At 52.3% G+C, this 26,103-nt stretch overlaps 8 protein-coding genes across 8 annotated transcripts; 3 read left to right on the top strand and 5 right to left on the bottom strand.

Moving 5' to 3' along the window:
• Window positions 1-172: 172 nt before the first annotated feature.
• Window positions 173-1,597, bottom strand: BCR38DRAFT_454759 (TLC domain-containing protein; the record flags this gene model as incomplete). The annotated part of the gene is made up of 2 exons (XM_040861729.1): window positions 173-649; window positions 731-1,597. 2 exons carry the CDS (start codon window positions 1,595-1,597, stop codon window positions 173-175), a joined length of 1,344 nt encoding a protein of 447 aa, XP_040719792.1.
• A 2,162-nt stretch (window positions 1,598-3,759) lies between these two features.
• Window positions 3,760-5,643, bottom strand: BCR38DRAFT_304836 (PalH/RIM21-domain-containing protein; the record flags this gene model as incomplete). The annotated part of the gene is made up of 1 exon (XM_040854600.1): window positions 3,760-5,643. A coding segment is annotated over one exon (1,884 nt), but the record flags the coding sequence as incomplete, so codon positions are not given.
• An 8,222-nt stretch (window positions 5,644-13,865) lies between these two features.
• BCR38DRAFT_332235 (uncharacterized protein) lies at window positions 13,866-14,687 on the bottom strand (the record flags this gene model as incomplete). Its single annotated transcript, XM_040855130.1, has 2 exons — window positions 13,866-13,925; window positions 14,175-14,687. Coding segments are annotated over 2 exons (573 nt in total), but the record flags the coding sequence as incomplete, so codon positions are not given.
• A 526-nt stretch (window positions 14,688-15,213) lies between these two features.
• On the bottom strand, window positions 15,214-16,334 carry BCR38DRAFT_420212 (ATP synthase). Its single transcript, XM_040859370.1, has 5 exons — window positions 16,144-16,334; window positions 16,057-16,086; window positions 15,777-15,930; window positions 15,536-15,714; window positions 15,214-15,472 (listed from the first exon to the last, which is right to left on the bottom strand). The coding sequence occupies exons 1-5, from the start codon at window positions 16,243-16,245 to the stop codon at window positions 15,440-15,442; spliced, it is 498 nt and encodes a 165-aa protein (XP_040719789.1). The 5' UTR covers window positions 16,246-16,334; the 3' UTR covers window positions 15,214-15,439.
• Window positions 16,335-17,030: 696 nt separating this feature from the next.
• BCR38DRAFT_93894 (uncharacterized protein) lies at window positions 17,031-17,935 on the top strand. Its single transcript, XM_040865785.1, has one exon. The coding sequence runs from the start codon at window positions 17,151-17,153 to the stop codon at window positions 17,616-17,618; it is 468 nt and encodes a 155-aa protein (XP_040719788.1). The 5' UTR covers window positions 17,031-17,150; the 3' UTR covers window positions 17,619-17,935.
• A 927-nt stretch (window positions 17,936-18,862) lies between these two features.
• Window positions 18,863-19,287, bottom strand: BCR38DRAFT_420209 (uncharacterized protein). The gene has a single exon (XM_040859369.1). It carries the CDS (start codon window positions 19,134-19,136, stop codon window positions 18,918-18,920), a length of 219 nt encoding a protein of 72 aa, XP_040719787.1. The 5' UTR covers window positions 19,137-19,287; the 3' UTR covers window positions 18,863-18,917.
• A 259-nt stretch (window positions 19,288-19,546) lies between these two features.
• Window positions 19,547-20,425, top strand: BCR38DRAFT_93821 (uncharacterized protein). The gene has a single exon (XM_040865784.1). The coding sequence runs from the start codon at window positions 19,583-19,585 to the stop codon at window positions 20,057-20,059; it is 477 nt and encodes a 158-aa protein (XP_040719786.1). The 5' UTR covers window positions 19,547-19,582; the 3' UTR covers window positions 20,060-20,425.
• Window positions 20,426-20,859: 434 nt separating this feature from the next.
• On the top strand, window positions 20,860-24,817 carry BCR38DRAFT_454756 (uncharacterized protein; the record flags this gene model as incomplete). Its single annotated transcript, XM_040861728.1, has 6 exons — window positions 20,860-21,614; window positions 21,678-23,115; window positions 23,948-24,068; window positions 24,131-24,274; window positions 24,336-24,401; window positions 24,477-24,817. 6 exons carry the CDS (start codon window positions 20,860-20,862, stop codon window positions 24,815-24,817), a joined length of 2,865 nt encoding a protein of 954 aa, XP_040719785.1.
• Between the last annotated feature and the right edge of the window lie 1,286 nt (window positions 24,818-26,103).

The following is a 26,103-nucleotide window of genomic DNA, read 5'->3' as shown; positions in this document are numbered from 1 at the left end:
GATGCAGACAGCACGGCTGGGAGTGATCTCGTCAATGTCCGCCCTGACTGGCTAACACTCGCTGCCGTACACGCATTCCCACCAATGTGAAAGTTACGAGCGAATGTCGCCAGGCGATGATATATATTACTCCACCGGCGGGAGTCTCAAGGTCGGCCCAGGCAGTCTACTTCTACCGGGAGTTTTTCTTGTTCAAAACAGGCGATTTCGTCGCCCCGTTTGCAGTAGCCTTGGCGAGTCCATTGCCATCGATCAAAGGCGCCGCCTCGCCCTTGTTCTCCACAGCCAAAGTCTTCTGCTTCTTAAGCTCCAGCTCCTCGAGTTCCGACTCCTCGGCCTCAGATCGCTCGTCATCCGCCGTTTTGTGCACGACAAAGCTGTACGCAATGCGAAGGATGAAAAAGAGCCAGAATAGGTTGAGGGCTTGGAGGGCGGATAGAAGACCGCCAGTGATGACATTAGACAGCAGACACTTATACTGTTGGGTCTCCCAGTTGAGCTCATAAGGGCCAACCGTCTTGAACTCGGTAAAGAGCGACCAAAGAATGCGAAGGTTCAGGTAGTGGCGCATGTAAATCCACACACACATGAAGAGGAAGAAGTATGGTGCGACAAAAATGCTGTCGATGTAGTTGATCGTCTTGGAAGTCTGCGGAAGAATCTTGCGTTAGTTCCCGTCCGGAAAACGCCTCCCGAAAGCCAAAAGGGGCCGCAAGTCAATTCAACTTACTGCAAGGAAGAAATCGCTAATGTCATGCGTGGTGTAGACGGCAATGCCCATGTATGTGAAGTGGAATCGGTAGCTGAGAGCAATCAGGGCCAAGCTGACGATGTGGTGCCCCACGAGCTCCTTGAAGTCCTTGCGTCGCTTCTCCATGCCTAGGAGTAGGACGATGGCTTGCTGCGCCCAGTAGGCAGCCTGGAACAAGTAATAGAACTTGAACACAGCCTCGTGTGTCTTGTGCGGGAAGCCCTCGTACATGCCCCGTGTGTTGAAGTACCATACGGGCGTCCGGCTCATAACGTACATGCCGGCCGGTCCCATGATACCAAAGTATATAGCCGTGTACATCTGCTCCATGAAGCGTGCCTGCTTGCCACGCGACTTGAGTTGGCAGAATCGGGCCAGGGGACGTAGGAGCTCTTGCATGATGAACTCGCGGGTGAAGGACAGAACCACAATGTAGAAGCTGACGAAGGCGATATCCCAGAGACCCTTACCATATTGCGGAGGCGTGTCGGGGGCAGCGCCCGCTTCGAGGGGCAATTTGTACGAGAGGAAAATAAAGTGGTGCACGACGTTGGATTCGGTCGGATTAACGGCGTACAGAGCAAAAAAGCAGAGCAGGAGCACCAGCGGTATGGTACATGTGTGTTTGACGGCGAAGTGCTTGCACCTGTGCAGGAACGAACGTGCCTTTCGGCGCTTGGAGAGTTTCTTCAGGGCATCCTTCTCTTGTACGTGGCCATTCGAGGACGTCGCCGAGGAAGCGGAGGAGTGGACACTGGCAAGACCAGTCCCCAGACTCGGTGCGCCCGTGTCGCCGGCGTGGATGTCATGGCCAAGGCCGCTCGACTTTCTACGTCGACGCGGCATACCACCAACCGTGTTGGCCGTGTTCAGCAGCGGGAATGGTTCAGGTGTTGCCATATTTGCGACGTTGTGCTGCGGTTCGCCGGGCTAGTTGAACGGCTTCAGTCAAGGAGCGCAGCACCGATACGGAATTCTGCCCGATAAGAGTGTCTTGGTCGCAAGTACAATCAATGGCACGCGTGGCACGCGTCCCGGAGATGCTGAAGGAGTGAAGTCGTCTAGCGGTCCGCAGAGGTTGCAGCGGAAATCTTTGGAGTCCAGCAAACCAGGTAATCGCCAAGGGTGGTCAGGCTTTTTCTGTTCAAATGTTAGATCCCCCAATCGACCCCCCGAATTGGATCCCCAAATTTTGGTTGGTCAGAATGATGGCATCAATTTAAAAGCCGATTTTGGCAGCCCCAGTTTGCTCCTGAACGCCCTGTTTAACACCGGACGCCTCGGGTGCCGGTCTGCTGCGGGTCGGGTGCCAGCTTGCCAGACCTGACCCGCTCTTTCCGTGTGCAACTTGAAACGCCAGCGACAGATCTCCGAGTCTACTGGCCTATCCATCCTCCCTTCCCAGGCTGTCTTAAAAGTACTGTTCCGTCCAACAATTCTTGGTATCGTCACTCGCAAATGCCACCCCCTTATCTCACGATCTCTTGGCATCGACTCGGCGCGCTGGAAATTCTGGGCAGACAGGTCCACTACGAACGCATGACGCTTGCCGTGGATCCCGCACAGCTTAACCAAATACCAAGAGAATAGGGGTTCAGCTGAAGGTTTAGCGGCCGTCGAGAGCCATAGTGCTAACGTCAGACAACCTTTCATGACTGTTGATCGTCCACTCACATGTTTACGTCCATGGACAACTTTAACTGAAACGAATCCTACATGATTTATGCAAACAAGGTCAATCGAGTTGGCAAGCGGGTTTGAATTAGTTTAGTAGCGCCGTGTCATAACAAGCAGATCGGTACATCCGTCCTATGTGCTAGGATGGTACGGGGGTGAGTTGATGGGCAGATTGGGGAACTGAGGGTCGGTGGAATTTGATGCAGTCGGGATTTCAAATCCGGGACACAAAGCGAGGCCAGGCGGCGTTCTTCATAAGTATTTGTATAGGGCGGTTGTCTTCTACGCGGTTGGTATCAGGACGAAATGAACGGGCTGCCTGTAGTGTCACTCTCGCTATGAGCTACCCCCGAGTTCAGACAAGTTGATTGTTTTGTTCAGGCTACATAAAAATACGACGTACTCGGATTCCATCACGTCTAACCCGGCGAGGTTGGCTTCTGGTAGGACATTTACACGTAAGAGGCTACTGCAGAGATAGGAAGATTGATTCCATACTTTTTAATGTGAATGTGTTTCTTATTGTTGAGGTCACATGAACAAATGATCAAACCAAAGTCGGGTCATCAACGTCCATAAACCAAAGAGTGCTGTGGTGCATATCCTGTTCCTGCAGCCAGTCCTAGAGCCGTACTCCAACACTTGGAGATATCATAGTGTCCAAGAACCTATCTCGGCCCCTGACGGCATTGCGCCGTTGATGTTTCCGAATCCATCCCGCTCCCCCCCAAAGCCAACACCATATGTGATGTTATATATGTACAATAGAGCATGCGGGATATACCATGAAAATACACTTGATCCACAGAGTCCAAGATCCTTGGATTTTCCCACCTCCAAAACCCCAAATATCCAGACGTGAATCGATTTAAATCGTTCTTCGTCAAAAAGAAATGCAGCACATCCGACCATCCCGCTAAATGTCAAAACCCAAGACACGCTCCGAAGCGCCATGCTGATAGTACAACTCAAATAAAAAGAAGCACGCTGCCGTCGATTCAATTCGAAGGGGTTACATCCCCAAGAATGTCATCAACGGGCCGCCTCTCCCCCGCCATGCTACGAGACATGGTCTCCATCGTGCTTGCAGATCTTTGATAGGTCGGTGTCGGAACGTTGTCTCGTCTAACTGTTCTAAGCTGCACCGCGTCGTGTCGTTCTAGCGGGCTCAATGTCGGTCTTCGGGCGTCCGCGGCCAAATTGTCGCTGCCGATTGCCAGTGGCGATGGGGGTCCCGGCGCAGATGCGTTGCTTCCACTTCGCGTTAATTCCGACGGCACCGGCGAAGCAGAGACACCTCCTGGCAGCCCCGTGTTGGGGGCCGTATGAAGTTCTTCCTCGAGAAGCTGGGCTAGTGCCGCACCTCGTCGAGGCGGAGCTGGTATGACGGTGACCGGCAAACTTTCCGTGTCCGGTGTTGGTCGCATCTTCTCCCGCATCCTCTCCGCCTGTATGGCTGCGAAGTCTTCGAAACGGCTTCTGATGTCCCATCGGCCACCCTCAAAGTCACGGTGGGAAGGTTGTAATTTCTGAGCATGCGGTAAAACTTCAGCAGGTGGAGCGTGCGCACTGCTGCGAAAGCTGGCAAACTTGTACACTGCACGCCATGCCCTGTGATCTGCTTCAGGTTCCGTGGTCGGAGATCGATCGGGCGATGGTGCTCTTGCCAGAGACGAATTGGATGGTCTACCGTCGGGCTCAGACGAAGCACTGCTATTGCTCCGTGATAAAGGTTGTTCAGCCCTGTCATCTGTAGTCCGCGATGCGGTCTCGGTAAGCGGCGCATATCGGACAGCATACACTGTGCTGTCAGCGCTAGCTGTGTCCGCCCGGCTTATTGGGGTGACTGCCGGGGGGGGACGAGATGGCCATAGTGGTGGCTGTAAGAACCGACTGGGCGATCTGCCCGCCGTTGTAGCTGGAATCGTCGACTTTTGGTGAGAATTTGAATGGCTGACCGATCTCGACATATATCGACTCGTAATTGAGGACATGGCAGGCCAAATTTTGCTTCGCCCCCTGGACGGTGGACCGCGATCGCTTGGTCGACCGCCGCTTTCTCCGCCATCCTCGTCCTCCCCCTTCTTCTTTGTTTTTCTTCGCCGAGGCCATGAGAAATCAGTGGACGAAGCCTCCATCATCTCGTCGCCATCAAATACTTCGCGACCTAGAATCCCATCCTTCTTTTCTTCTCGTTCCAATGCCTCGATGCGTTCTACCCACTCCCATACCACCACACTTGCTGCCGCCGCACCAACCCAACGCACATAGTCGCCCCACCCGGTGAATTCCGGCTTCGATATGTCCAGGATGAAAAAGACAACGGGAACCAGAATGGAAATAACAGAAAGACAGGCCACGAGGCAAATGTTCTTCATCAGAGGGTGATAAAACGCGTATCGTTTTTTCATGAGCGAGTAGTATAGCACCCATGCCGCATACAGGAGTCCGAGAGAGAGTTGGAAAAGGTAGCTCAGAGCCGGAACGGCATCAGTGAAGCTCCGAGGTCTTGTGTTGCCCGGCCCACTGTATTGGAAGCTGTTAAGGGCCCCGAAGATGACGTCTAACGTGATGAGAGAGAATGCTGTCCATTTGATAATGACCTTTTCCCGCTGGCGCGGGAATAGGCGTATCAAGGTCTGAGCCTGGGCCAGCCAGAGAAAGGTGTCGGAAATGAGCCGGATAACCTTCAGCTGAGTCCCGCCTAACACCTCATCTTGGAGCGCTTCGGCGTTTTGAATGCCCCAAGCATACTGGTCCTCAGCTACGCGGAAGGTGTCGGCGGTGGCGATGGTCAGTGAAATTGCCACGGTCAGCGCCGCGACCTTCTGGAGCCACGGGCGTCCTCCGATACTGATGCCGTTCGAGTGCCCATTCGTAAAGCCACGTCGGCCGAGGACAACAACTCCACCGTCAAGGAAAGACCTAGGCGCAATGAGTAGCATGATGACGAGCATATAAGAGATGATGGTTGTCGCGGCCAGGGCGTAGCATTGTGGAAAGGTCGAGGCGTAGAAAGGGTCACGGAAGTCAGAAAATTGAGGATCCGAAGACGAGGTAGTCTGATCTATGTTCACGCCTCCGTTTGCGATAATGGCCGGTTCAGCCACCACGCTGCTGCAGGCGGGTTTGAAGACGGTGTCGGCGGCAAGGGTCAAGATGGCGCCGCTGGCGAAAGACAAGACGCCGTTAGCCGGGAGGATTATGGCATCACAGCCGGTGACGGCAGTGCCTGTTGCCGTAGCGGCTGATGTTGCCTTCCAGAGCTGCAGTGCATCCATTTTAGCCAAGGGACGGGGCGGCCAGCTGCGGGGCGACAATGTTGGAAGCGGCAAGCACGCTATCTCACGACACTCGCCATGGAATAAAGAAGCCCAGCGAGGGCTGTTCGGAAGGGGAGCCGCGAATTGCCGTCGGTTATTCGTGTAACCGCAGTTGGCGTTGGGTTGTCCAGCTTCGACTATCCGGATTGACGTCGAGAGTCGCAGCAGTTCGACCCTGAGGTTCACCGATTTCCACCACCGCTGTTGTTATGTTGACAGCGGATCCAACCACTTGCTTGCCAACCCGAGCCCCAATAGTCGGGATTCAATATCGTGATCGATTATATTGCGCCGCGGCGGAGCTGTTCATGGTACTCGAAGTTGACGTCTGGGCGCCGAGAGATTTTCTTGGGTAGAAGCGAGAGTAGAAACGGATGGGTGCGCCATGCGTGAAAGAAGGGGGAAAAGGTTGGCACTTGGGGAACCAGTAGCTGGGCTTGATGGCTGACGAAGAGCGCTAGTCTTCAACGGGTTGGGAGGGTGAGAGAATTTGGACTAGCCGACATGATGGGGCGGAGTGGTCCACGACAAGACGAAGAGTCGGCGATTGGGGACTCGGGGCTAACACCCACTTTAGACGATGCGCCGAGTGGATTCATCGCAGCGCGCGGTGCTTTTCGACGTCTCGAAAGTGTTTTGGAGCGACCTGCTAGGGACCAAACACAAGTAGAGAGTTCAAACTGTGTGGGGACTTCGCAAGACTCGAGGCAGCAACGTGCATGGTCGGTATGACAGCACGGCTTTGACCGTCTACTTTTGAAATAAGCTTCACTTGAGTAAAATTATGCAACCTAGAGAGAAACCCCTGTCAAGCCTGTTGGCTGCCCCAGCGGGATAGTGTGATGGATTCCGGCGGATACGGTGGGGCCCATACTTCTTGTTTAAATTGGCCTGACAATGAATTGCGGAAGATCTGGCGTGTCACTTCGGCAAGTCCCCTTGCCCGCAAGCAGCAGCCCTTTGGCCATTCGCCATCGCCGAATTGTTGCAACATGAGAGCTGCACACCGGACAATCAATTCATTGTCAGACTATTCGCAGTCGCCCGCACATGTCTACATCATGCATGCGGTTGCAGACCAGCAGAGCATATTAGCAGGCGGGTATTCGACATCTGGAAGGTCTGGACCCTAGTTGCGGAGCAAGATGCAGCAATATTATGTATCACATTGTTGGTGCAGAGGCATCCACCTGCCCGTAAAGGCAAAGTATATTAATCAGAGCCCCTGCTCGATATCCTCAATGGAAATGCGAAGTAAATTCCAACACTGTCAGATTAGATTACCGGCCAACCCTCAAGCCACTTTTGCAATTTGCCAGGTTCAGTTGCGGATGCATCCGAATCGACTACAGAAACAGTCCTGCTACTGCTGTTACCACGAGAGTCAACAGTGTAGTAAAACCTGACGAAAGCCTTTCCTCGAGGACATTTTCTGACGTCGCAGCGAAACAAACTCAACTTTTCGTTGCTTTCGTTGCCGTGTCGCACTGTGGTTTTGGGGAAGAGAAGCGCCCCAGAAATAACGCGTGGAGCAGCAGCGTTGTCTGACTCAGCATGCATCCATGTACTCCGTATTTCGTACCTACCTCCTCATTGTACGACATATTGATTGATGCAGGTCATGCCTAGCCCGACCCAGCCGTGGCTACTTTCCCAACAATACGTCACGTGGACGAGAGCCATCACAGTAAGAAACGATCCCAGTGGCACTCAGCGCCCAGGCTCTCTTTGCGAAGGGTTCGTCACCGCAACGCGAAGGGTTCGTCACCGCAACTCGAAGCGATGAAAGTGGGAACTGCCCGACCGAGTCTATCGGTGATGCGAGGAAAAAGCCAAAATGCCCACCTGCCTGGTTCCCGCCATCTATCAAAAATAGCCATCATTGTCGCACGACAATCTCCTGATGCGTGACGGACGGAGGATGTCGGGCGCGCCAATCTTATTGATGATGAAAGAAGCAACCTCAGGGCCAAGTTATTTTCCTCTGCTTTCTTCGGACCCCGCAACGGGCGCGCCCGGCTGGTGTAACCGGCAGGCTGGTACCATAGTTCATCGCCAAGACTGTTTGCTCTGCATGCCACGATGTCGACCTCCCTTGGCACTTGGCAAAGCTTATGCTCCTGCGAGCAACGGCTTGGCATCTCAACATTGGGCAATCAACGGAAACGTCTCAGATCAAGTCTCGGTCTTCTGCAGATGCGATTATTATAAGAACGCCTTGCAAGTTTCGCTGATTCCAAGTCACGCTTTCGGCCTGCCGAGCTAGTCTCCCCTGGGGACGATGTCCTTGCACGAATGCGAAACCGGCGGTTTGGATTCTGGTGTTTACTCGCGCATACCATCATAGGCTTCAACGGTGATTGCATACGTAGATATTCTCTTCGAGACGAGACGGCAGTTCCCTTTGTCGAGAACATTGTCGGCCGTAAGCTCACTTTGGACGCGTTGACCACGTTCCCATGGACGTCGCGCACTACGACTGACATCGACGACGTCTTGCTGGTGCTGGCAATTAAAGTGGTGCCGACGGAACGACAGCTGCCCATACGATCTCGCCTGGAGGCCTTCCAGCTGTTGCGGCCGGCGCAGCTTAGCGTTGCTGGTTACCTTTTTCGTTGCATCCAACCCTGCCGTCCGACCTACTCAGGCAAGGGAGGGCCTGGGGTGTGAGCAACTATCGACGTACCCCGGACACTCGATGGCCTGTCTGTTTAACGGGAGAATTAAACATTGCCAAGTTCGCATTACGGGGAAAGCACCTGTAACAAAACCGTAACTGCGAGTATGCATGATCAAAATGACTAAAGCCACTGGAGCAGTGAACTTACAATGTTTGCTCCTCTGGCACGGCAACGACAATGTATCGAGAAAGAAGTCCGTATTCTAGCCTAGGCAGACTCGAACTCCTCATCATAGCATAGATATCGTCCGCCAAACCCGCCGGTCGGCCCATCCTCACCTCAACTAGGTCGAGTGACATCTTCTCAATCCCAGTCATAGTTTCTTCCTCCCTTGTCCCCTGATTGATATTCATTCGTGTAATCGAGGCTCACCGGTGAAGAAAGCCGCAAGTTCTTCCCCACTCTAGGCACAACATCTCCCGCGGAAACCCTTTCAGTGGAGATGGCCCATGAATCAAACTACCTGGATCGTGGTACGCTGCACCACGACCTGTATCGTCTCCTCGGGCAGTATTGCCTACAAGTGCCATCGGAACGGGTAGGACGCCGCCTGCTGCGGAATTTTAGGGGTGGATGCTGAGGAAGAGGGGAGGGCTGAAAACGTGATCATCATGGTGCTGTTGCCTCTACCATCCAGCCAGGAGGATATCCGCGGCAGTGCACCAGGTTCGCGGAGTAAAGAGAAATTTGTCGTCTCTTCGGCAAAAGGGGTTGGAGTTCCCGGCCTCGGAAATTGTCCTCGAGTTCCTTCGCGTTCGTAGGTTTCCTTTGTGAACATTGGGTTGTCGCAGAGAGTTGATCTGTCGTCCCATTATTCGTTCTCTTCCAAGCCAGTATTTGCTTTCGGAATATCGCCTTGTTCTTGTGTAGGTTGATCGTACCGCCGTGGGCTGGGTTCGGGCAGGGCATCTTCACATAGGAATATGTTGACGACTACTTCGTGGGATTAATAAAGATAGCCACTCGCCTGTACATCCAATGTATCGTCAAACATGATTTGGTATAGAGGTTTCGGCCGTGTTGATTTGAATACGCGTCAAAGATCAGCCACGGCTTCGCAGCGACAAGGCAACGTGTCGATTGCCTGTTACTTGCCTGCAGATATTCCGTAGGAACTATCTCGCGATTTTTTGTGTTTCTGGTTGCCATCCTTTGAAAGGAGGGTACTATCATGTGCTTCAACTGCCAACTATGGCACATAGTCGGGGTTGCCACGCGGAAGCCGTTTTGAGCAACGACTGACTTGCAAGCGGAGGATTACGCAGCATACAGTAATACCTTGCTCCACAGCAGTGCTTGTTACGAGAAAATGAGAATATAAAACTAATGTCAAAAAGCACTCGGGGCTTATGATTTGTGGTATTTATAGTGTCTGAAGTACAGGAGAGTGACTTGGAGGTTACGGAAGCCATGTGTGGGGTGATGTGGATACGAAACCTCAAGTGCCGCAACTCATGATTAACAAACGACATTTATGTGAATGGCTGGAACTGGGAATATCTATACGTGATAAAGCTTGTTGTCTTAGAGGTCGCATCGTGAGTAGGTAGTGCCTTTATACGACATGACTCTGGACAAGTGGGTATGTGAATAACTAATTGTCCTCTGGAAAGGCGGTGGAGTAAGATATTATGAGTTATATTGTGTGTGTGACTTTCCTGCAACTTGAATATCATGCAGGTTGCGCTTTCCATGCGAACCCAAAGGCACTGGGCGGCATGTGCTAGATAATTCCAGCAGGGACTATCTGATTTGTGTCACATATAATAATTCTGGCTGTGACTCTACGTCTGCTTCTGGGGTTCCAAATGTGAAATTTACTTTCAAGGATTTGCCACATCCCTTTCGTAGGTCTTAGGTCATACATTATCTTTACACTTGGCTATTTGGTAAACTTTTGTCAAACCTATAAAGGAAACATCCCGAGGCTGCCGAAGTGTTGTTTATAACTTACCATGTAGCAAAATATGTTGCGGTTGTTAATTGAGTAACTGAACTTGTCAAAGTAAAACTACCAAAGTCGCAACAGTTGAAAGCAGATATCCTCTCAGCAAACTCTATGATGAAAGCCCAAAGGACTTACGCAGAGTTGATGTACTTATCAACTCCAGGGACTCACGATATGACTTAACGACAATCTGCTGCCCACATAATTCCGGTATTTCTCACAATAGGGCCCAAGCAGGAGCCGATCCGCACCTCGGGGAAGCATGCAGCCAGTACGCATATATGCTGTCTGATTAAGTGCACTAATCCAATTTGACACAGCACAGAGGAGATCAGGTCACGGGTGCTAGGCCCGAAGATCGCTAGGTAAGGCTTGGTCAAAAGTTTGACAACCAGAAGTTCTCCTACAGGCTCCTTGAAGAATGGAGAGCACTCAAATGACTGCAAAAGTGGCATAGGAAGCAGAAAATATGAGAAAACAACATTCAGCATGTCCAAAATAAACACGAAATATTTTGACTTATTACAAATCTCACTGGATGTTTTGGGGGATTGTTTGAGGTCAATGACAGGCTGGATCCACCTGATGGCAGGACTGCATGACCACCATATACTACACCTTCCAGCGCAAGGCAGATAGTAATGCAGTATCATTCAACCCGTGATGCCGGGCTCGAGTGTTACATGACATCCATTAGCACCCTCTTCATCACAAAGTTTAAGCCATTCCAAGGAACATTACGGACATACTAGTCTATCATTGCAGTCTAGAAGCTACCTAGGTACTCATGCATCATAGGGTCCGCCATCATGCACCTTTCGAGTCAGTAACAAAGGCGAAAGCACAAACAGAAATACAGCCCCTGGGCCAGATTACAAATTACTCCCCCCCTCCGTCTCATCATCCACCTCCTCCACATCCTGGGTCAAGTCCGTGTTGATGACCAAATCATCCTTATCCTTCAAGTGCATGACGATAGTCAACCCCTGGATCCCCAAATCCTCTTCCTGCTGCCCGAGCGCCCGCGCCGAGGTGGCCCTGTCCGCCTCGACCGAGACCCGTGTCGACATCTCCGCCCGCAACAGGCGGATCTCAGCTGTCAAGGCTATGTAGCGATCCTTCCAGCTGCACTCGTGGTTTGGAGGTGCTATGGGGGTGGGGCGGTGTATCTCGAGGTCCGTTGCTTTGTTGTCGTAGAAGGAGAACGTCTCCTTGCAATCAAGACACATCTTTGATGTCCGGCCGGCGCCAGCGGTCGAAGGGATGTCTTCTCTTCGCTCTTGGGGTTCTTCTTGGTCCTCTTCAGGATCTTCGTCCTGGTGGGAAGAAACCCGGCGTGGTTGTGGCGGCGGTGGCGGCGGCAGCGGCGTGGGCAAGCTAGATGCAGTTGCTCCGCCGGGAATGTCGGGTTGATATGGCAAATCTTGCCGTGAAGTGCATGCCACATCCCTCAGCTGTTTGAGCTCAACTTCGGCACGAAGTGTTGCTCGACGGTACCGCTCCTGGAGTGCGTCGCTGTTGCGTCGGAACTCTTCCAGGTAGTGATTTGACACGGTGGCGTTTGATGGACTGACGGCCTCGTCCCGGACACCCTGATTGCGAAGAGCCCTGACTTCGGGCGGGGTGGGGGTCGGCGCTTCGCAGAAAACACAGTCTTCTAATCCTTCACCAGCTTGAAACTTATTCGGCAGCGTCTCTGGTCGTGGAAAGGCCGGTGCTTTGCCTTTTGCTCTTTCGGATTTGGGCGTAGCAGTCACCGCCACCGCTGGTTGCTCTTGTTCTGGACTATGTGATGTGAACGAAGCTATAGTGTTAGCCCCTGGTGATTTCGGTTCCTTTCTTTGGGGGCTAGGGTGAGGCGGCGTCTCCTTCACCGCTGATACTTCTCTCTCTATAACCCGAGATTCAGGTGTGGTAGAACCAACAGCATCCACCTTCGGTGCCTGTAGTTGAGCTTTAACACCAAGCCAGGTAGTCTGAGACGTTTGAGACGAAGACTCCTGAGTGGCCTTCTCGATCGCCCCCTCTATTACGGCACGAAGCTCACTTTTAGGTGTTGACAACCTGCTACTGAATGAATTTCCTGGCTTCCGCTGGCTGGCAACGGAACTCCTTGGGCGATCTATTTGTTCCAAGTTTTGCGCAGTGTAATAGGACAAGTCCTGGTGGCTCTTGGTGTCAACATGGCGCAGTCTTCCTTGCAGGTTCCCTGGCTGCCTCGTTGGATTCTTCAACCATGGCGGAGGGCTGGCGACGCGGCCTCGGGGCACGAATGCTTTTTTCTGGTCACTATGTAGCATATTCCCCGGGAATTCCAAGTTCGTTCGAGTCTCGTCGATGTGCTTGTTCTTGACGACCAAGCTTTTAATGGTGTTAGACTTTCTGATAGGCTTGGGGTCGTCATTTGACTCGCTTGGCTTCTGGATCTTATGGCTACCTCGAGACTCGGTCTGAGGACTTTGCTGCGTCGTCGGGCTGGATCGATTAGTTTGGGCCGGTTTCTGGGCTGAGGCTCGTTGTATTCGCTTATGCGTTGACAATGACTGCGTTGGAATAGATTCAACCCGCTCCACCTTCCGACTGGTTTGTGCGGGATGGGATGACTGAGAGATCTCATCCTTCGAGTCTTCAACCTGGCCATTTTCTCGATTTCTATCCTTGAAACGGGCTGACTCTATTCGCCTGATGCTCTGATGAGAACGCAACCCGGAAGCTGTAGTATCTGTCGACTCTTCAGTATCAAGACGTCGCACGGTTGTGTCGTCTCCAGGGAAATCCTTCACTAAAATTCTTGATTCGACACGTTTAAGTTCTCGTGCTGGTTTGCGAGATCGAGACATCTCTGTTCCTATGTAGCCAAGCTGTGGCCCTGCAGGTATCTCATGTTCGTGATGCTGAGGGTGCCCGTAAGGCAGGGCTTTTTCCACGTACTGGAAGGGGTCAAGTTGGGTTACAGGCTCTACGGATGTGACTGGCTCAAGATGTGTTGCAATGCTGAGATTGGCTTTTAAACCCATGTCGCGTTGCTGAGCATGAAGGTCCTTTTCAGCTCGTTCGTCAATTACTCTTGCACGAGATTCATGGTGAGACTTCTGAGCGGAGCGGCGATCGTCATGAAGACTGTGGCCGACGGCCATTGCGAGATGCTCTGCAATGTGATGCGGTCCATGAAATCCAGATGAGTGATGACGATGGATTGTATCATGACGAGAATGCATAGCCACCGTTTGCGGCGACGGCTGCTCTAGCCGTTGCAGACTGGGCGTGGAAGCTGCTGAGACCTCACCCGAGAACTGGGCCTCATGTAGATGCGATGTATCACTTCCCTCGCTCTCACCACTCCTATGCAAAGCACACGAGACGCTGTGTCGATATGGAAGGTGCCCGTCGTGGGTGGCTCGACATGCTGGGTTATCGCATTCTTCGTGGTCGTCCTGTTCCAAGTCTGTATACTTGCTCCTGTAAACCTCAACTTTACTCTGTTCAGTTATCTCAGGCTCAGCAGCCTTCCCTGTAGCCTTCCTGTCCGCAATCACGAACGGGTTCTGCCTCACCGACAGGGTGGGTCGTAATCGAAACGAGCTTGGTATGCCAGGCGATGCTGGATGTAACTGCTTCTCTGAAGTTGCAGGAAGCTTAGATAGGTTGCGATCCTGGAGCTTTGCCTTCCTCTGGAACGGGTTCTTCCTATCATGGTCCTGTCGAGCCAACGAGGATGACCGTTGGGGCATATCGATTGATTTGTTTCCGGGGTTATCTTCAATTCTACCTACGCCACGACGTTGCGATCCAACAGCTTCTTGAGATCCTTTCGCTTGATTCGAAACCGTGGCCTTGTGTACTGGCTCCGGCGAAGAAATAGGGGGTCTGACGTACCGTGCGTCATCTAATTCCAAGGTTCGACTCGGATGATGAGAGAAACCCCTATGAGTCTCAACAGAGTTCTCAGGAACCTCGCAGAGACAGCGTTCGCAGAGATGATGTCCACACGATGCGCAGTGAGTAGGCGACCAAGTCCGGGCAGAGCAGACGTGACAGATTCTGCAGAATCTTCGGGGGCTGGCGTTTCCATCTCCCGAAAGAGACAAGTCTTCCTCGTCCGACAGCCATCCAGAGGGCCTGGAAATGCCGTGTTGCTCGAACAACTCTCGAGCTGATTTACGACGCCGCAAATCCGTCGTCTCGACTAAGTCATCTGAATGGGAAGAGAAGCCCGTGGCTTTCCGAACACGTATCTGTCCAGTTGAGATGCTTGGTCGAAGGGTTTTGCTGCTAGACGGCTCAGTACATGCCCCACAGTCCGACATTTGCAGCCTGCATTGGTGTCCTCTATGGGACTCTCGTGTCATGGCGTGTTCGTCGCTATGTTTGTTGCGCGCGCTTCTTAGCCCCAGAAAGGAATGGTCTTTGGAAACGGCTGGCTGTGCATAATGGGACGCGGATCGACGGCCCTAACCGACGACAATGTGTTCGCGATCCCGATTCCACAATTCCGGGTTGTGTTTGGAATTGTGACCGGGGTGCGCAAGACAATGCAACTGGCGTATTCGAGAGGTAATGCTACTCGGGATCACTTCTTCGGCAAGAGCTTCGGCAAGAGCTTCGGGCGGAGGCGGACTGGTTTTCCTCATCCCAGAGAATAGCTGAAGCGTGCGGGTGACCCTTCATCGGCATCCCTTGGCTCACCCACATAGGTCGCTAGCCTCAATGTGATGTCGGATGCAAGGCGGCTGTAACCACAGCATTTGTACCGAGCATTATAGGTCCTAAGGATAATTGAGTGCAGTAGGTCTGGGAATATTTGCAAGTCACTTCGACGATGACACTGAAGAGTTGGATGGAAGAAGTTCTGAAACTGGTGTCAGGGTTACGGCCGCATTGACCATGACACTGTTAGTTTCAATCATGAATTGAGCAGCTACGAACGGCAACGGGGAAAGAGAAACTCAGGAAGGCTCGGGCCTCAAAAATGCTCAATTCTCGCAGGTACGTCCTGGTGATTATAGGAAACTTTTGTGATGTACACGATGCACTCCCTGCTCAAGTCTGTCTATACACTCTATTTGAGGACGGCTTGCAAGCTCTCCAAAACCTATAGTAAATAGTTAGCAAGAGCAAGTCAAACTTGTGGTATCTGTGAGTTTTATGGGCCTACCTCTAGTTCGATCTTCGCCTCGGCAATGTCCTGCTCACTTCCGCTGCCATTCGCAACCTTCTGTGCTTCCGTGATCTGAGCCCTGACGGCATCGGCACTGAAATCCTCGAGAGGGTAGCCTTCGACCGCATTAATGCTCATCACCGAGTTTGGCTGCACAATTGCGAATCCGCCCGACACTAGCAAAACATCAACAGTCAGTTGGCCGGCCCATATGTACCGAATCAGACCATGCACGTACGGAAGAACTGCTTGCTGCTACCAGCCTCCTCGACAATTTCAACCAGTCCCGGCTTCAGTTGCTCGATGGAAGGAACGTGGTTGGCGAGGACGCCCATCTCTCCGGATTCGGCGGGAATGTTGACCTGAACGACATCTTGGGATTTGTAGATGGACTATTGCGGTAATTAGCTGAGCCCGCGCTCTCTCTAAGTCGGCCCTCCCATGCCGTTGCCGCGGCGCGTTCGTGATCTTGCCAAAAGAGTTCTTCAGATTTCTCTAGATGCCACTGGGTTTCGTACCTGGTGAGGTAGGGCCAAGCTTAGCTTGATCTGAGGCAGAAATTAGTATGAGCACAAACAGAAGCAGGCCAAGACAAGACAACTTGCCTTGTCGGTGGCGGCCTCAGCGTAGGTTCGTCGCTGCAGAGGCATTCGCAGAGCTGCAGGGCGAGCTCTCAAAGCTGCTCGGGCAATGCGTAGGGAGTTCATGATGAGTGATGGCTGCCAATTGGGGAGATGCGTTGACAGGACAGCTTCGATGGGTCGTCTATCGCAAATTGAGCATCTCCAATGTCCACGGCCGCACGGTTCGTTTCCGGCAGCGAGGGCCAGTCGGCTAATTCCTGTTCCTCATTCCGAAGTCACGTGCCGGTAGCATTATCATGAAGACTCAATTTGAGATTATCTAAGCAAGCACGTGATTCGGCTGGTCATCCGAACTCGGAAGTTTCCTGAGAAACTTCGGTGGATTGCCCTGGGCATTGGCACAAAGTTGCCCACGGAGACGCAATGCCTTGCTTGGCCCGACTGCCTCTGCGGCAGATCAACACTCTTAGCCTGCATATATAGACGATACTTGTACGGCTAAGATGGAGATATTATACTACGGAAAATCAGTATTCGCAATCACATCTTCAGAAGCTACATGATAGCCAGCACGAAGTTTACTGCATGTCTGAGAAGAATAATCCTTGAGGGTCGTACAGATCCCAACAGGCTCACCCAAGATAAACTTTGCAACGGTGTCCCAGTCTCATCGTCCCAGCATCTAAATATAATTTGGGCATGGTGAACTTTGCCCTGCCAAGACCAACGCATTGGGAAAGTCACATAGAGAATTAAGCAATAAAGTCAGCACGGACTTCTTGTTATGATACCATGCGAAATGGCGAATACCTCCATGTTCAGAAAGCCAATCTCCTTTGGCTATACCTCCCAAACTGCAACAATGCCAAGCGGTGCTATGTTCGAAGCCAATTCTCGTTTACTTGCGATGCTGCATTGACCCGGTGCAGGCGTCCTATCATTGCAGCATGATGCGGCCAGTCCAACGGGATCTGGAACTCGTTGTATCACGTTCAACATGGTGACACTGGTATCATAGTCATCGCCGAATGGCCGTTACTATGGTAGTTGTACGACGAGGGTCATGTTGGTCATCTGCTCAGGGTTGTCTGGAGCACATCTGTCCGACGGACCGACAACAACGTTGGAATATACAGACGTCAACGATACTCCGCATCAATGGACAACCAGAAGAATTGACAATCGACACTCGCAGCAATCCACTATGGGACCCTGTCAATCCCTCGACGGACCAGGTAGGGGTCCTTGTTCGACACACGAATCGTCGATTTCTCCTAGGCGCTCAAGCCGCAATTTGTTCCTCACCACAAACACTATCGGAATGTGGGGTATTGGCCGCTCTCCACTGTGACCGTCAACCTGAACCGTCCGCGATAATGGGGTGGTTGAGACTGGACGTGGGGTTCAAGATTTTGCCTGCTTGCGACAGCATTGCGAATCGCCCAAGCCGCCAAGCCGCCAAGCTGAGATCTTCCGTTCAATCGGCCGCTCGATGAGGACTGAAAGAGGAGCAATAGACGGGGAAATACTATCTGTCACAATTGCTTGGGCGTGCTGACGTGATAGCCAAGAGTCGATTGAAACAGCATCTATTTCACTCGCGCGTTCCGACGCCATGTGCCGTCTTGTAAGAATCCCCGCATACTGGGGTGACGGGGATGCTACTCAGGTAGTCTGGACGTTTGACACATGATCGACTCACTAGGCCGTCTTCCATCTTGCCAGGTTGGAGATTTGATCGAGCCAAGGAGGTGACAGAATAAACGGTGCACCAAGGGTGTAACAATATGAGATGGCTTAATATCCCAGTGTAGTAGATCTGGTATAGCTTAACAAGCCTACCTGAGTGCACATTCTATTCTGTCGTCCAGTTGAGGGTTGTTACGAAAGCTGGACCCTTGGAGATCCCGTTGATCGTTGGGACATGTGGAACATGGGAAAAGCCGCACGTTCTTGATTGTCTAAGTATACAAGGTGTATACTTGTGTACTCCATCAAGCTGCCTTTACGATTACCGAAGGCAGCGCGACGGCTGGTCAGAGGCAATGCATTGTCAGTTCTTCCGAATCAGACACTTCATCAAGCTTGCAGAAAAGAAGGCTTCAGTTCAACGGGGATGCCCATTTGAGTCAACTTGGAAGGAAACATTCAACAAGGTCTAGGTTGCATGATTCCAGTAGACGTGCAACGTCTAACTCCGCGGAGGCTGGTGATGTCAGACTGCGTCGTTGACAGGCTCTAAAATAACTGGGGCGCGTCATGGTCTGATGCTTGAAGTTCTGCATGAAGCAGTTGGCGAACATGTGGGTTGCCTGGGTGTTATGGGATGGAAACTGCATGGCTACCCGTCACTACCGTACTATTCCACATACCAATATCGTACCTGATAATTCACTTTGTACAAGATGATATGTTTCCAGCCGAGCTGGGAATGCTACACAGGACACATGGTCACTAAATGGTGCTCGTGTAGGATTGTGTCAGACAAGAATAATGGAGCAATCAGGAGAGTGTGGCCTCGTCACACTATAATCCTCTTCAGGCGATTGACTTAGTTTTGCTCAGCCACCATAAGCTTACCCCTGGAATGGCCTGAGTCCTTGGGTAAGGTACGAGTCTCGATGGTTGAATTGAAATGGCCGAACCTAGAGGATCAGATGCCGAAACAGCCTCGCCGAAGACGGAGCAGCGAAGCACAAGCAGTAGGTCCTACAGGATGAAGATTGGATGGTCGCACAACCCATGCCGTAGTGCCCATGGCGTTACTCTATTTCTACTTCAAGTACCCGACTTGATCAGAGCGGACCGATCGCAAGATGCTCTCTCTCACACTTGCCAAGAGCTGCCCTGGACACTGACATCTGGAATTGGCAAGAACAAGTGCCTGACGCCACGCAGATCACCGCTCGCAGTTGCTGCATAGTCACAACCATGAAAGTGACGACTGCCAGAGCACGAAGTATTGTGTACAGACCTCGAAGGGGACAAGGCGGTGTTGCGAGTCGTGTCTGCATAAGGATTGATGCACGCTACTCAAGCACATTGATTGCGGTTAAACGAAAGCAGAAAGCCCCAGGGTTGCCATCAGGTGGAGCTCTGTCAAGTGAAACAAAGGGTGCTTTCTGACATGCCGCAAGATCAATGGAACCTCAGCGGTGGCGATGATCCAGGAAATGGCGCGTGTCGGGCCTGCCTCCGGTACGTGTGGACTTTGGGTGACTGCTGGCTGCATCTGCAAGTAATAGGAATGCAAATTTTCCTCGGCCAGCGCACGATGCGTGCAAACTAGTCTGAAAACTGAAGTCCAATCTTGCGAGTGAACCAAACCAGTTTCGTCGACCGCGATTTGCGAAATTTGCACCCATAACAAGCAGCCTCGGCCGTGAATCAGCAACCTGGCCGGCCCAAACTTTGGGGGGTCTGGGTTGGTGGCAGGACAAAGCCAATCGGAGCCCGTCTGATGCCATTTTCCAAGTCACCAGATGCTCATGACCCCCGCTCATTGAATCTGCAAGTTCCCATCTGGCTTTGGGGGGTTGCAATTGTACTAAGTAGCTGTTATGATGCTGAACTTGCTAGTGCTCGCTTCTACCACATTGGGCTAAAAAAGTCCCTGTTGCGGCACCACCCCCTTTGCCTTTTTGACTTTTTGAAGGTAACGAGATTGCCCGTGCCCCTCTGTCCACCCAGGTCAGCACCAAAGCCTTCATTACCCGCTGCTGTGCCAGCATATACCTCACATTACCAGACCGCCCACCCAGTGCCAGTGGTTAGTTACCCTCAGGAAGTATTTCCCCCACCGCTTCGTCCCTGCATCCACTCGCGCAGTAGGCGCGCACAACACGCTGCAGAAAAAGGCCTCCTGGGACCCGCCTGCTCACAAATGCGTCTCCATCCCCTCGCCCGACGGTTCATCCCACCCTTCTCCCCTGTCTGATTCTGTTCTTAGAACGACCATAAAAACCTGATATCAGGTCCTTGTCAGCCAGGTTGGCGTTGTCGAGGATTCCTTCGAGGTTTCGTCACTCGTCGTCTAAGCCTAGCGACGACTTGCTCAAACCCGCCAACGTCATTCCCTGTTCGGTACATAGCATTTGTGCTAAGATTTTCCAAGACCCTTCCGCCCTGCGTCTTGCGTCCGTCCTGCACAGATCGTTAGACGTCCACCCGACAACTCTTCAAGACACTCTCCCGTGCTTGTGATCCCTTGGCTCAGTCCGTTGCTTGGACTGACTCATTAAAACACTCAAACAACCGCTTCTACTTCTCTACTACTCGCCGTAACCGGGAGAATCCTCTCCACACACACATACCCACCCCAACTTTCAGTTAAGACAAACCACAAACCATATTCCCTCACGCACACCATGTGTCGGCAATTATAGCAACACGGTCCCTAGGGACACTGTCACCAGCTTCTCGAAGACTGCATGCACCTTGTAAACACCGGAGGATCTTACATCGACTATCATCACCACGCTCATCGTCGATACTGGTGTTCTGCGATCCCGCTGTTGTCTGCATCTGGCGCCGGCGAACGATCCCGAGCAGGTCTTACCTCGACGTTGGGTAGAATCGCTGTTACTTCCACTGGGTCCGGTCTCCTCTGACCAACAAAAAGTACCAGTATTATACCGCATATCTAAGATTCACTTCGTCACAATCACCATGACAAACCAACCTATACACGACTCGACCACGTCAAATTTGTTGGCGTGGTCTTCTCAAGGCGCACACATGCAGCACGAATCGGAAGATGAGGTGGCGGCAGAGGCAGACGAGCCACCAGACGATAGAAGTCAACCTTTTACCAAACGCCCCCTCGATCGAACCATAGTTCGCAAAGACGCTGACAAGCCGCAATCCCTTTTGACCAAGGCACTTCACCAGCCAAATGACGAGGAAACGGTGTCTCTTGCCTTCAGGAACTCGCAGTCCAGGCGTCGCTCCATGAACAGCAACATCAGCCTTGCTTCGACCGCGGACCTAACCAGCGACACCGGTCTTACAAGTCCCGCACGTACCAACACCCCTAGTCCACCTCTTCCTGTTTTCCAGCTTGGTCGGCTGAACACCGCTCTTTTTAATACAAAAACCAGCTTCGACGCCGATTCAGCAGCTTCTGTTGGACTTGGCATTGCCAACATAGATACTACCCCTACAAAGAAGACTGTGGACGTGACGCGTTTGGAGAATCGGCCCAAGGACCCTGCGGTCGAGGCCCTAGCTAGGAAGCGATGCATCTCCTTTGCTTGCGCCGCCAGACCTGAGGTAGAAAAGAGCATGCCGCCGTCCCAGCCAGTCCAGCCAGCCCAATCTCCTGCTAAAGTTGTGGTGGAACAACCACCACAGCGAAGGTCACGTATCAAATTTGCTTGCACTGCAAAGCCATCTTCACGAGATGCTCCTGCACGAGAGCAGCCCAGTCGGGTCACAGTTTCGGAAGTGAGAGTATCGTCCAACAAGGGAGTTTCCCCCACGGCTGTCCGCAAGTACAGATCGCCGTCAAGCAGTCGCTCACAGCGATCCCTCACTCCGCGGCGGCCATCCCATAGCCCACTCGCGGTACGATCAAAGAAGTTTTTGACTGCAGACCAAGTAGACTTGAATCGCGAGGCTTCTCGCTTTCACGAGTTTGCCAGCGACGAGCCCCAAGAAGAGGATTGGATTCGTCAGAACGTTCCATTATCTACGCGGCGCCTGACAATCAACGACACCTTAAAGAAAGAGAACGAGATTCGTCGGCTAGGTAAGGAGGCTGAGGAGGAGGCCCTGCAGGAGGAGGCCGAGGAAGAGGGGCTCGGCGGAGATGAGGACGCCGAGAACCAGGACGATGAAGACGAACTTGAGGAGGAGGAGGAGGATGATGCGGAGGAGGAATATGACATTGCCGATGATTCTTCGGGTTACGGTTCAGATGACGACGCTACTGATGGGTACCGCACTGACAACGAGATTGGTTTTGCCGAGTCGGACGACGATGACGAAGATGGGGATGAGCTCGATCTGTGGAACCCCGGCCAATCGGAAGTCTTACGAGTGTCTGGAGCGACGACCATCATGCGTCGGTCGTCACTGACAGGTAACGGATCAGATTCATCAACTTCGGTTCTAGCAACATCGCGAGGCCGCGATTCCCGGGAACGAAGCCGCCGCATCAAAATCCGGCCGGGCACACCGGAGTTGCCAGACAGCACGGATTTCGTGTGTGGCACACTGGACGAGGACCGCCCTCTGGAGGATGCGTACATGTCGTGTATTGCCCAGAAAAGGCGTGAGAAGCTTTATTTGATCCCGCAGGACATTGATCCTAGCTTCCCGACATCCGAGCCGGAAGATGAGGATGAAACCAGCTCAGTGAAGCTTTCGGACCACAGCGACGAGCAAGTTTGGATCCACGGCGAGCTGGAAGATTTGCACCATGGGGAAGATAGGGGCCGTAAGAAGAGAGGCGAGCATGCTTCACCGAAGAGATTCCACTCTCCGCCGCCCAAGCGCCATCATTCTCCCGCCCCCAAGGTTCGAGGACGGTCTCCAAGAAGACTTTGCGACAAGCAGTCCCCTCGGCGCTTCATCTCGCCTCCTCCTTCGGGACGACTCTTCAACTCCCCCACACCAGCTTCGCTAACGGAGAATACTGCTAAGGCGCGTGCTGCTGAGTTCAAGACGCTCGCTTTCCGGCCCGGCTTGACTTACACCAAATCGCTGCCTCGAGCCCCTGCCATGTTTTCTCATCACCTCAAGGCTCAACGTCGTCGGCAGCCTGCGAAAGCGGGTACGCAAGCCCACGTCCGCGGCGCTATCGACATCGTGAAGGGATTAGAACACAAGCGGCAGCGACGTCGGGAGAAGTATGTCCAGAAGCACTGCCACCGCGCCCGGAAAGGTCAGGTGCAGGAAAAACGTCCTCAACCTGGCCGCGGCGCCCAGCGCATGCGGGAAGTCGGCTTGATTATCGCCGGGAAGATTGGGCCTGGCAACTATGTGCTCTCCGTTTGAAAGGCAGTGGCACGATGCATGGCACTGGAAGCTTACCCCTTGCCCCTTTCGGTGATTACTCTCTAGAGGGGCCACATATAGGCCTCGTTTCTTGTACATATTATATTCTGTTTTAAAATCCTTTCCATAGTTCCTTGATACAAACCTCAAGGGTCATTAGGCGGGCAGGGCGATTGCATTCAGGATACCAGGCAAGCATAGCATTCATGGGCGGCGATCCAAAGCATTCATTTACACAACGAACACATGTATAACCTTTGGGTGCATACATACCGTGAAAAAGAGTTGTAAATCAACCGACCAGCTCTAGTATTGATGTCAGTGACCGTCTGAAGACAACAGCCCCAGTCCACGCCACACATGTTTTTGCACACTGGGAAACGCCATGTGTCCTTATGGGTGGATCCAGTTCGAGTGGGCAACTGGACTGGAACCAATGAGTTTATGTCAAGTGTGCGAAGCACAAAGAAGAAGTACTTGGTACATGTGTTGCCGGATCCTGAGGTGCATTATCAACGGCTCATACAGTGAAGGTGAATTGCGGGCACTTAGGCGGAAGAGCAAGCAGTAAAGCACATGTAGACAACATGGGGGTTGATAGAGTAGAATGACACATTAGCTCTGTCCTCCGACCTTTTCTCGGCCGAACTAAGCTGAAATGTCGAACAGTGAATGCGACTTCCTTGCGCATGTGTAAAGTTGACTGATGCTGTTTCTTGGAAGAACCACGTAGAGAAGGCACGGGCCATGCGCACAGACCAGGTGATTAGTGGGCTTCCAGCTGAGTTGCGACGACGTAGCGCTGTATCTGCCATTGTCCATCGAGACAAATAATCTGGATCATCCCCTTCAACGACAACAGCTGAACTGCCCCCTTCTCAGACCTGAATCCTTCACATCAAATCCCGTAACGCTACGAACCGTGAGCATGTGGATCATCAACTGGTGTATGTGCTTGAGAAAACCCTTCATTCTGCCCAGCTAGAAACTGATGATGTCCTGCCCCCAGTCTACGACGTCCTCTCGTCGCTCGGCCTGCTCAACAAGCACGCTAAGCTACTTTTCCTGGGTCTCGACAATGCCGGCAAGACGACGCTTCTTCATATGTTGAAGAACGACCGAGTTGCCATTCTGCAACCTACTCTCCATCCCAGTACGATCTACCGCCCCCGGAATCCGGCAGGTGTGTCGTCGACAGCTAACAACGTCCACAGCTTCCGAAGAGCTCGCCATTGGCAACGTCCGCTTTACCACCTTTGATCTAGGCGGCCATCAACAAGGTAGGACTCCATTGTACTCTATGCTCTTTGTCCATGATAAGAACAGGCACTAACCGCCTTGGCTTCTCGGTACAGCCCGACGACTGTGGAGGGACTACTTCCCAGAGGTCAACGGCATTGTCTTTCTGGTCGACGCCAAAGACCACGAGCGCTTCCCCGAGGCCAAAGCCGAGCTCGACGCCCTTTTGTCGATGGAGGAGCTCGCCAAGGTGCCCTTCGTCGTCCTAGGCAACAAGATCGACCACCCCGATGCCATTTCCGAGGATATGTTGCGACAGGAACTCGGCATGTACCAGACAACCGGTAAGGGCAAGGTGCCCTTGGAGGGAATCCGACCGATCGAGGTCTTCATGTGCTCCGTAGTGATGAGACAGGGCTACGGTGAAGGTATCAGATGGCTGTCACAGTACGTATAAAGCACACGCTGAAGCACCGGCGGGACGGAGGATCGCCACTCGACTTGGCAGCAATATGCATAGAAGTGGCGGGTGGATTGAAAATATGGCATATATACGATGGAATTTGGAACTCGACATGGTTGCTCGGGTTCGCAGATTACTCCCCCTATTCAGACACTGGGAATAGACAGCTTGACGATGGCCATTTCAATGGGATGGTCTACATCACATGGCGGCAGCCTTGTTCCAGCCCTTTCCTGTGGTTTCATTCACTCCGTCCACCGCCACGGCTACACTGATTTGCATTGGTTTGTGCGCGCATGCGAACGTTATCACTGGAATGAGGAGTTACACGATAGCTTAACACATGTTTGTCATGTTTTGGGACTTTTGGGGCACTTTTGGGAGTCCAGGGTAATAGATAAGTACAGGCCGTCTTTGAGTTTTGAAGCTTGTCGGTATCGATATCCAACATTTATGCGTAACACATGGCGCATATGTCGTCCATCATCCTACGTCTTCTTTTGTCATTACGTAACGCGCCTGATCTGTCTACGCTGTCCGCTCTGCTTTCGAAGCTGTGGCTCCTGTTGATACAGATATTCAAGCTAATGCCATATTTGCCACCATGGAACGGTACGCCTTTCTGTAGCTTGCATACTGTAGGATAGGAGCTTGTCCTTCGACGATTCAATAATATAGTCAGTCCAACTACTTGGAGATTCGAATTGTTACATATGGGCCTACGATGTTGATAGTAGCATCCGGCATTGCCCCATAAATCGACTCAACATTAACAGGCCAATCCTATCAATGGCTTCTCGACTGGAAGGGACCTAGGTGAGAGATCTAGAAAATCAATGCTACAGCCCCCATACTGGTACTCTATGTTCACTCTCTATTCCCGATAACTCCTAAACTAGCTGTCACCGGCTAGCTATCCCGTCCATGTTGGAGATATCTTGTTAACTCGATAAGTATGTCTCCCCGCTTCGCCAGCCGATATCCCCTCGAACTACATTTAACGGCCTCGTGAAGAACGTCCTGAATAAGTTGCATCGATAAATTCATTCCCTCAAAGTGCCCAGGTCCATCGGGTTGCTGCACTGGGCAGGGAGGGTGTGGTTAGTTGTGCCACGAAAGACCACGCTTCGAGGTATCTTGTTCTGTGGCCGTCTCTTCTTGTACAAATGAGCCCAGGGAGCGACATCTGGGTCCGCGACTGTAGTAGCTTGCATCAATCGACGACAGAAACGTGGTTCGATAGACTCAAAATGTCCCCCTTCTGCTTTCCTGTTGTACTC

This window comes from Pseudomassariella vexata (genome assembly GCF_002105095.1).
Source record: "Pseudomassariella vexata strain CBS 129021 chromosome Unknown BCR38scaffold_2, whole genome shotgun sequence".
Taxonomy (NCBI): domain Eukaryota; kingdom Fungi; phylum Ascomycota; class Sordariomycetes; order Amphisphaeriales; family Pseudomassariaceae; genus Pseudomassariella; species Pseudomassariella vexata.
Note: the sequence above shows the minus strand (reverse complement) of the source record. Positions and strands in the feature narration are given on the sequence as shown.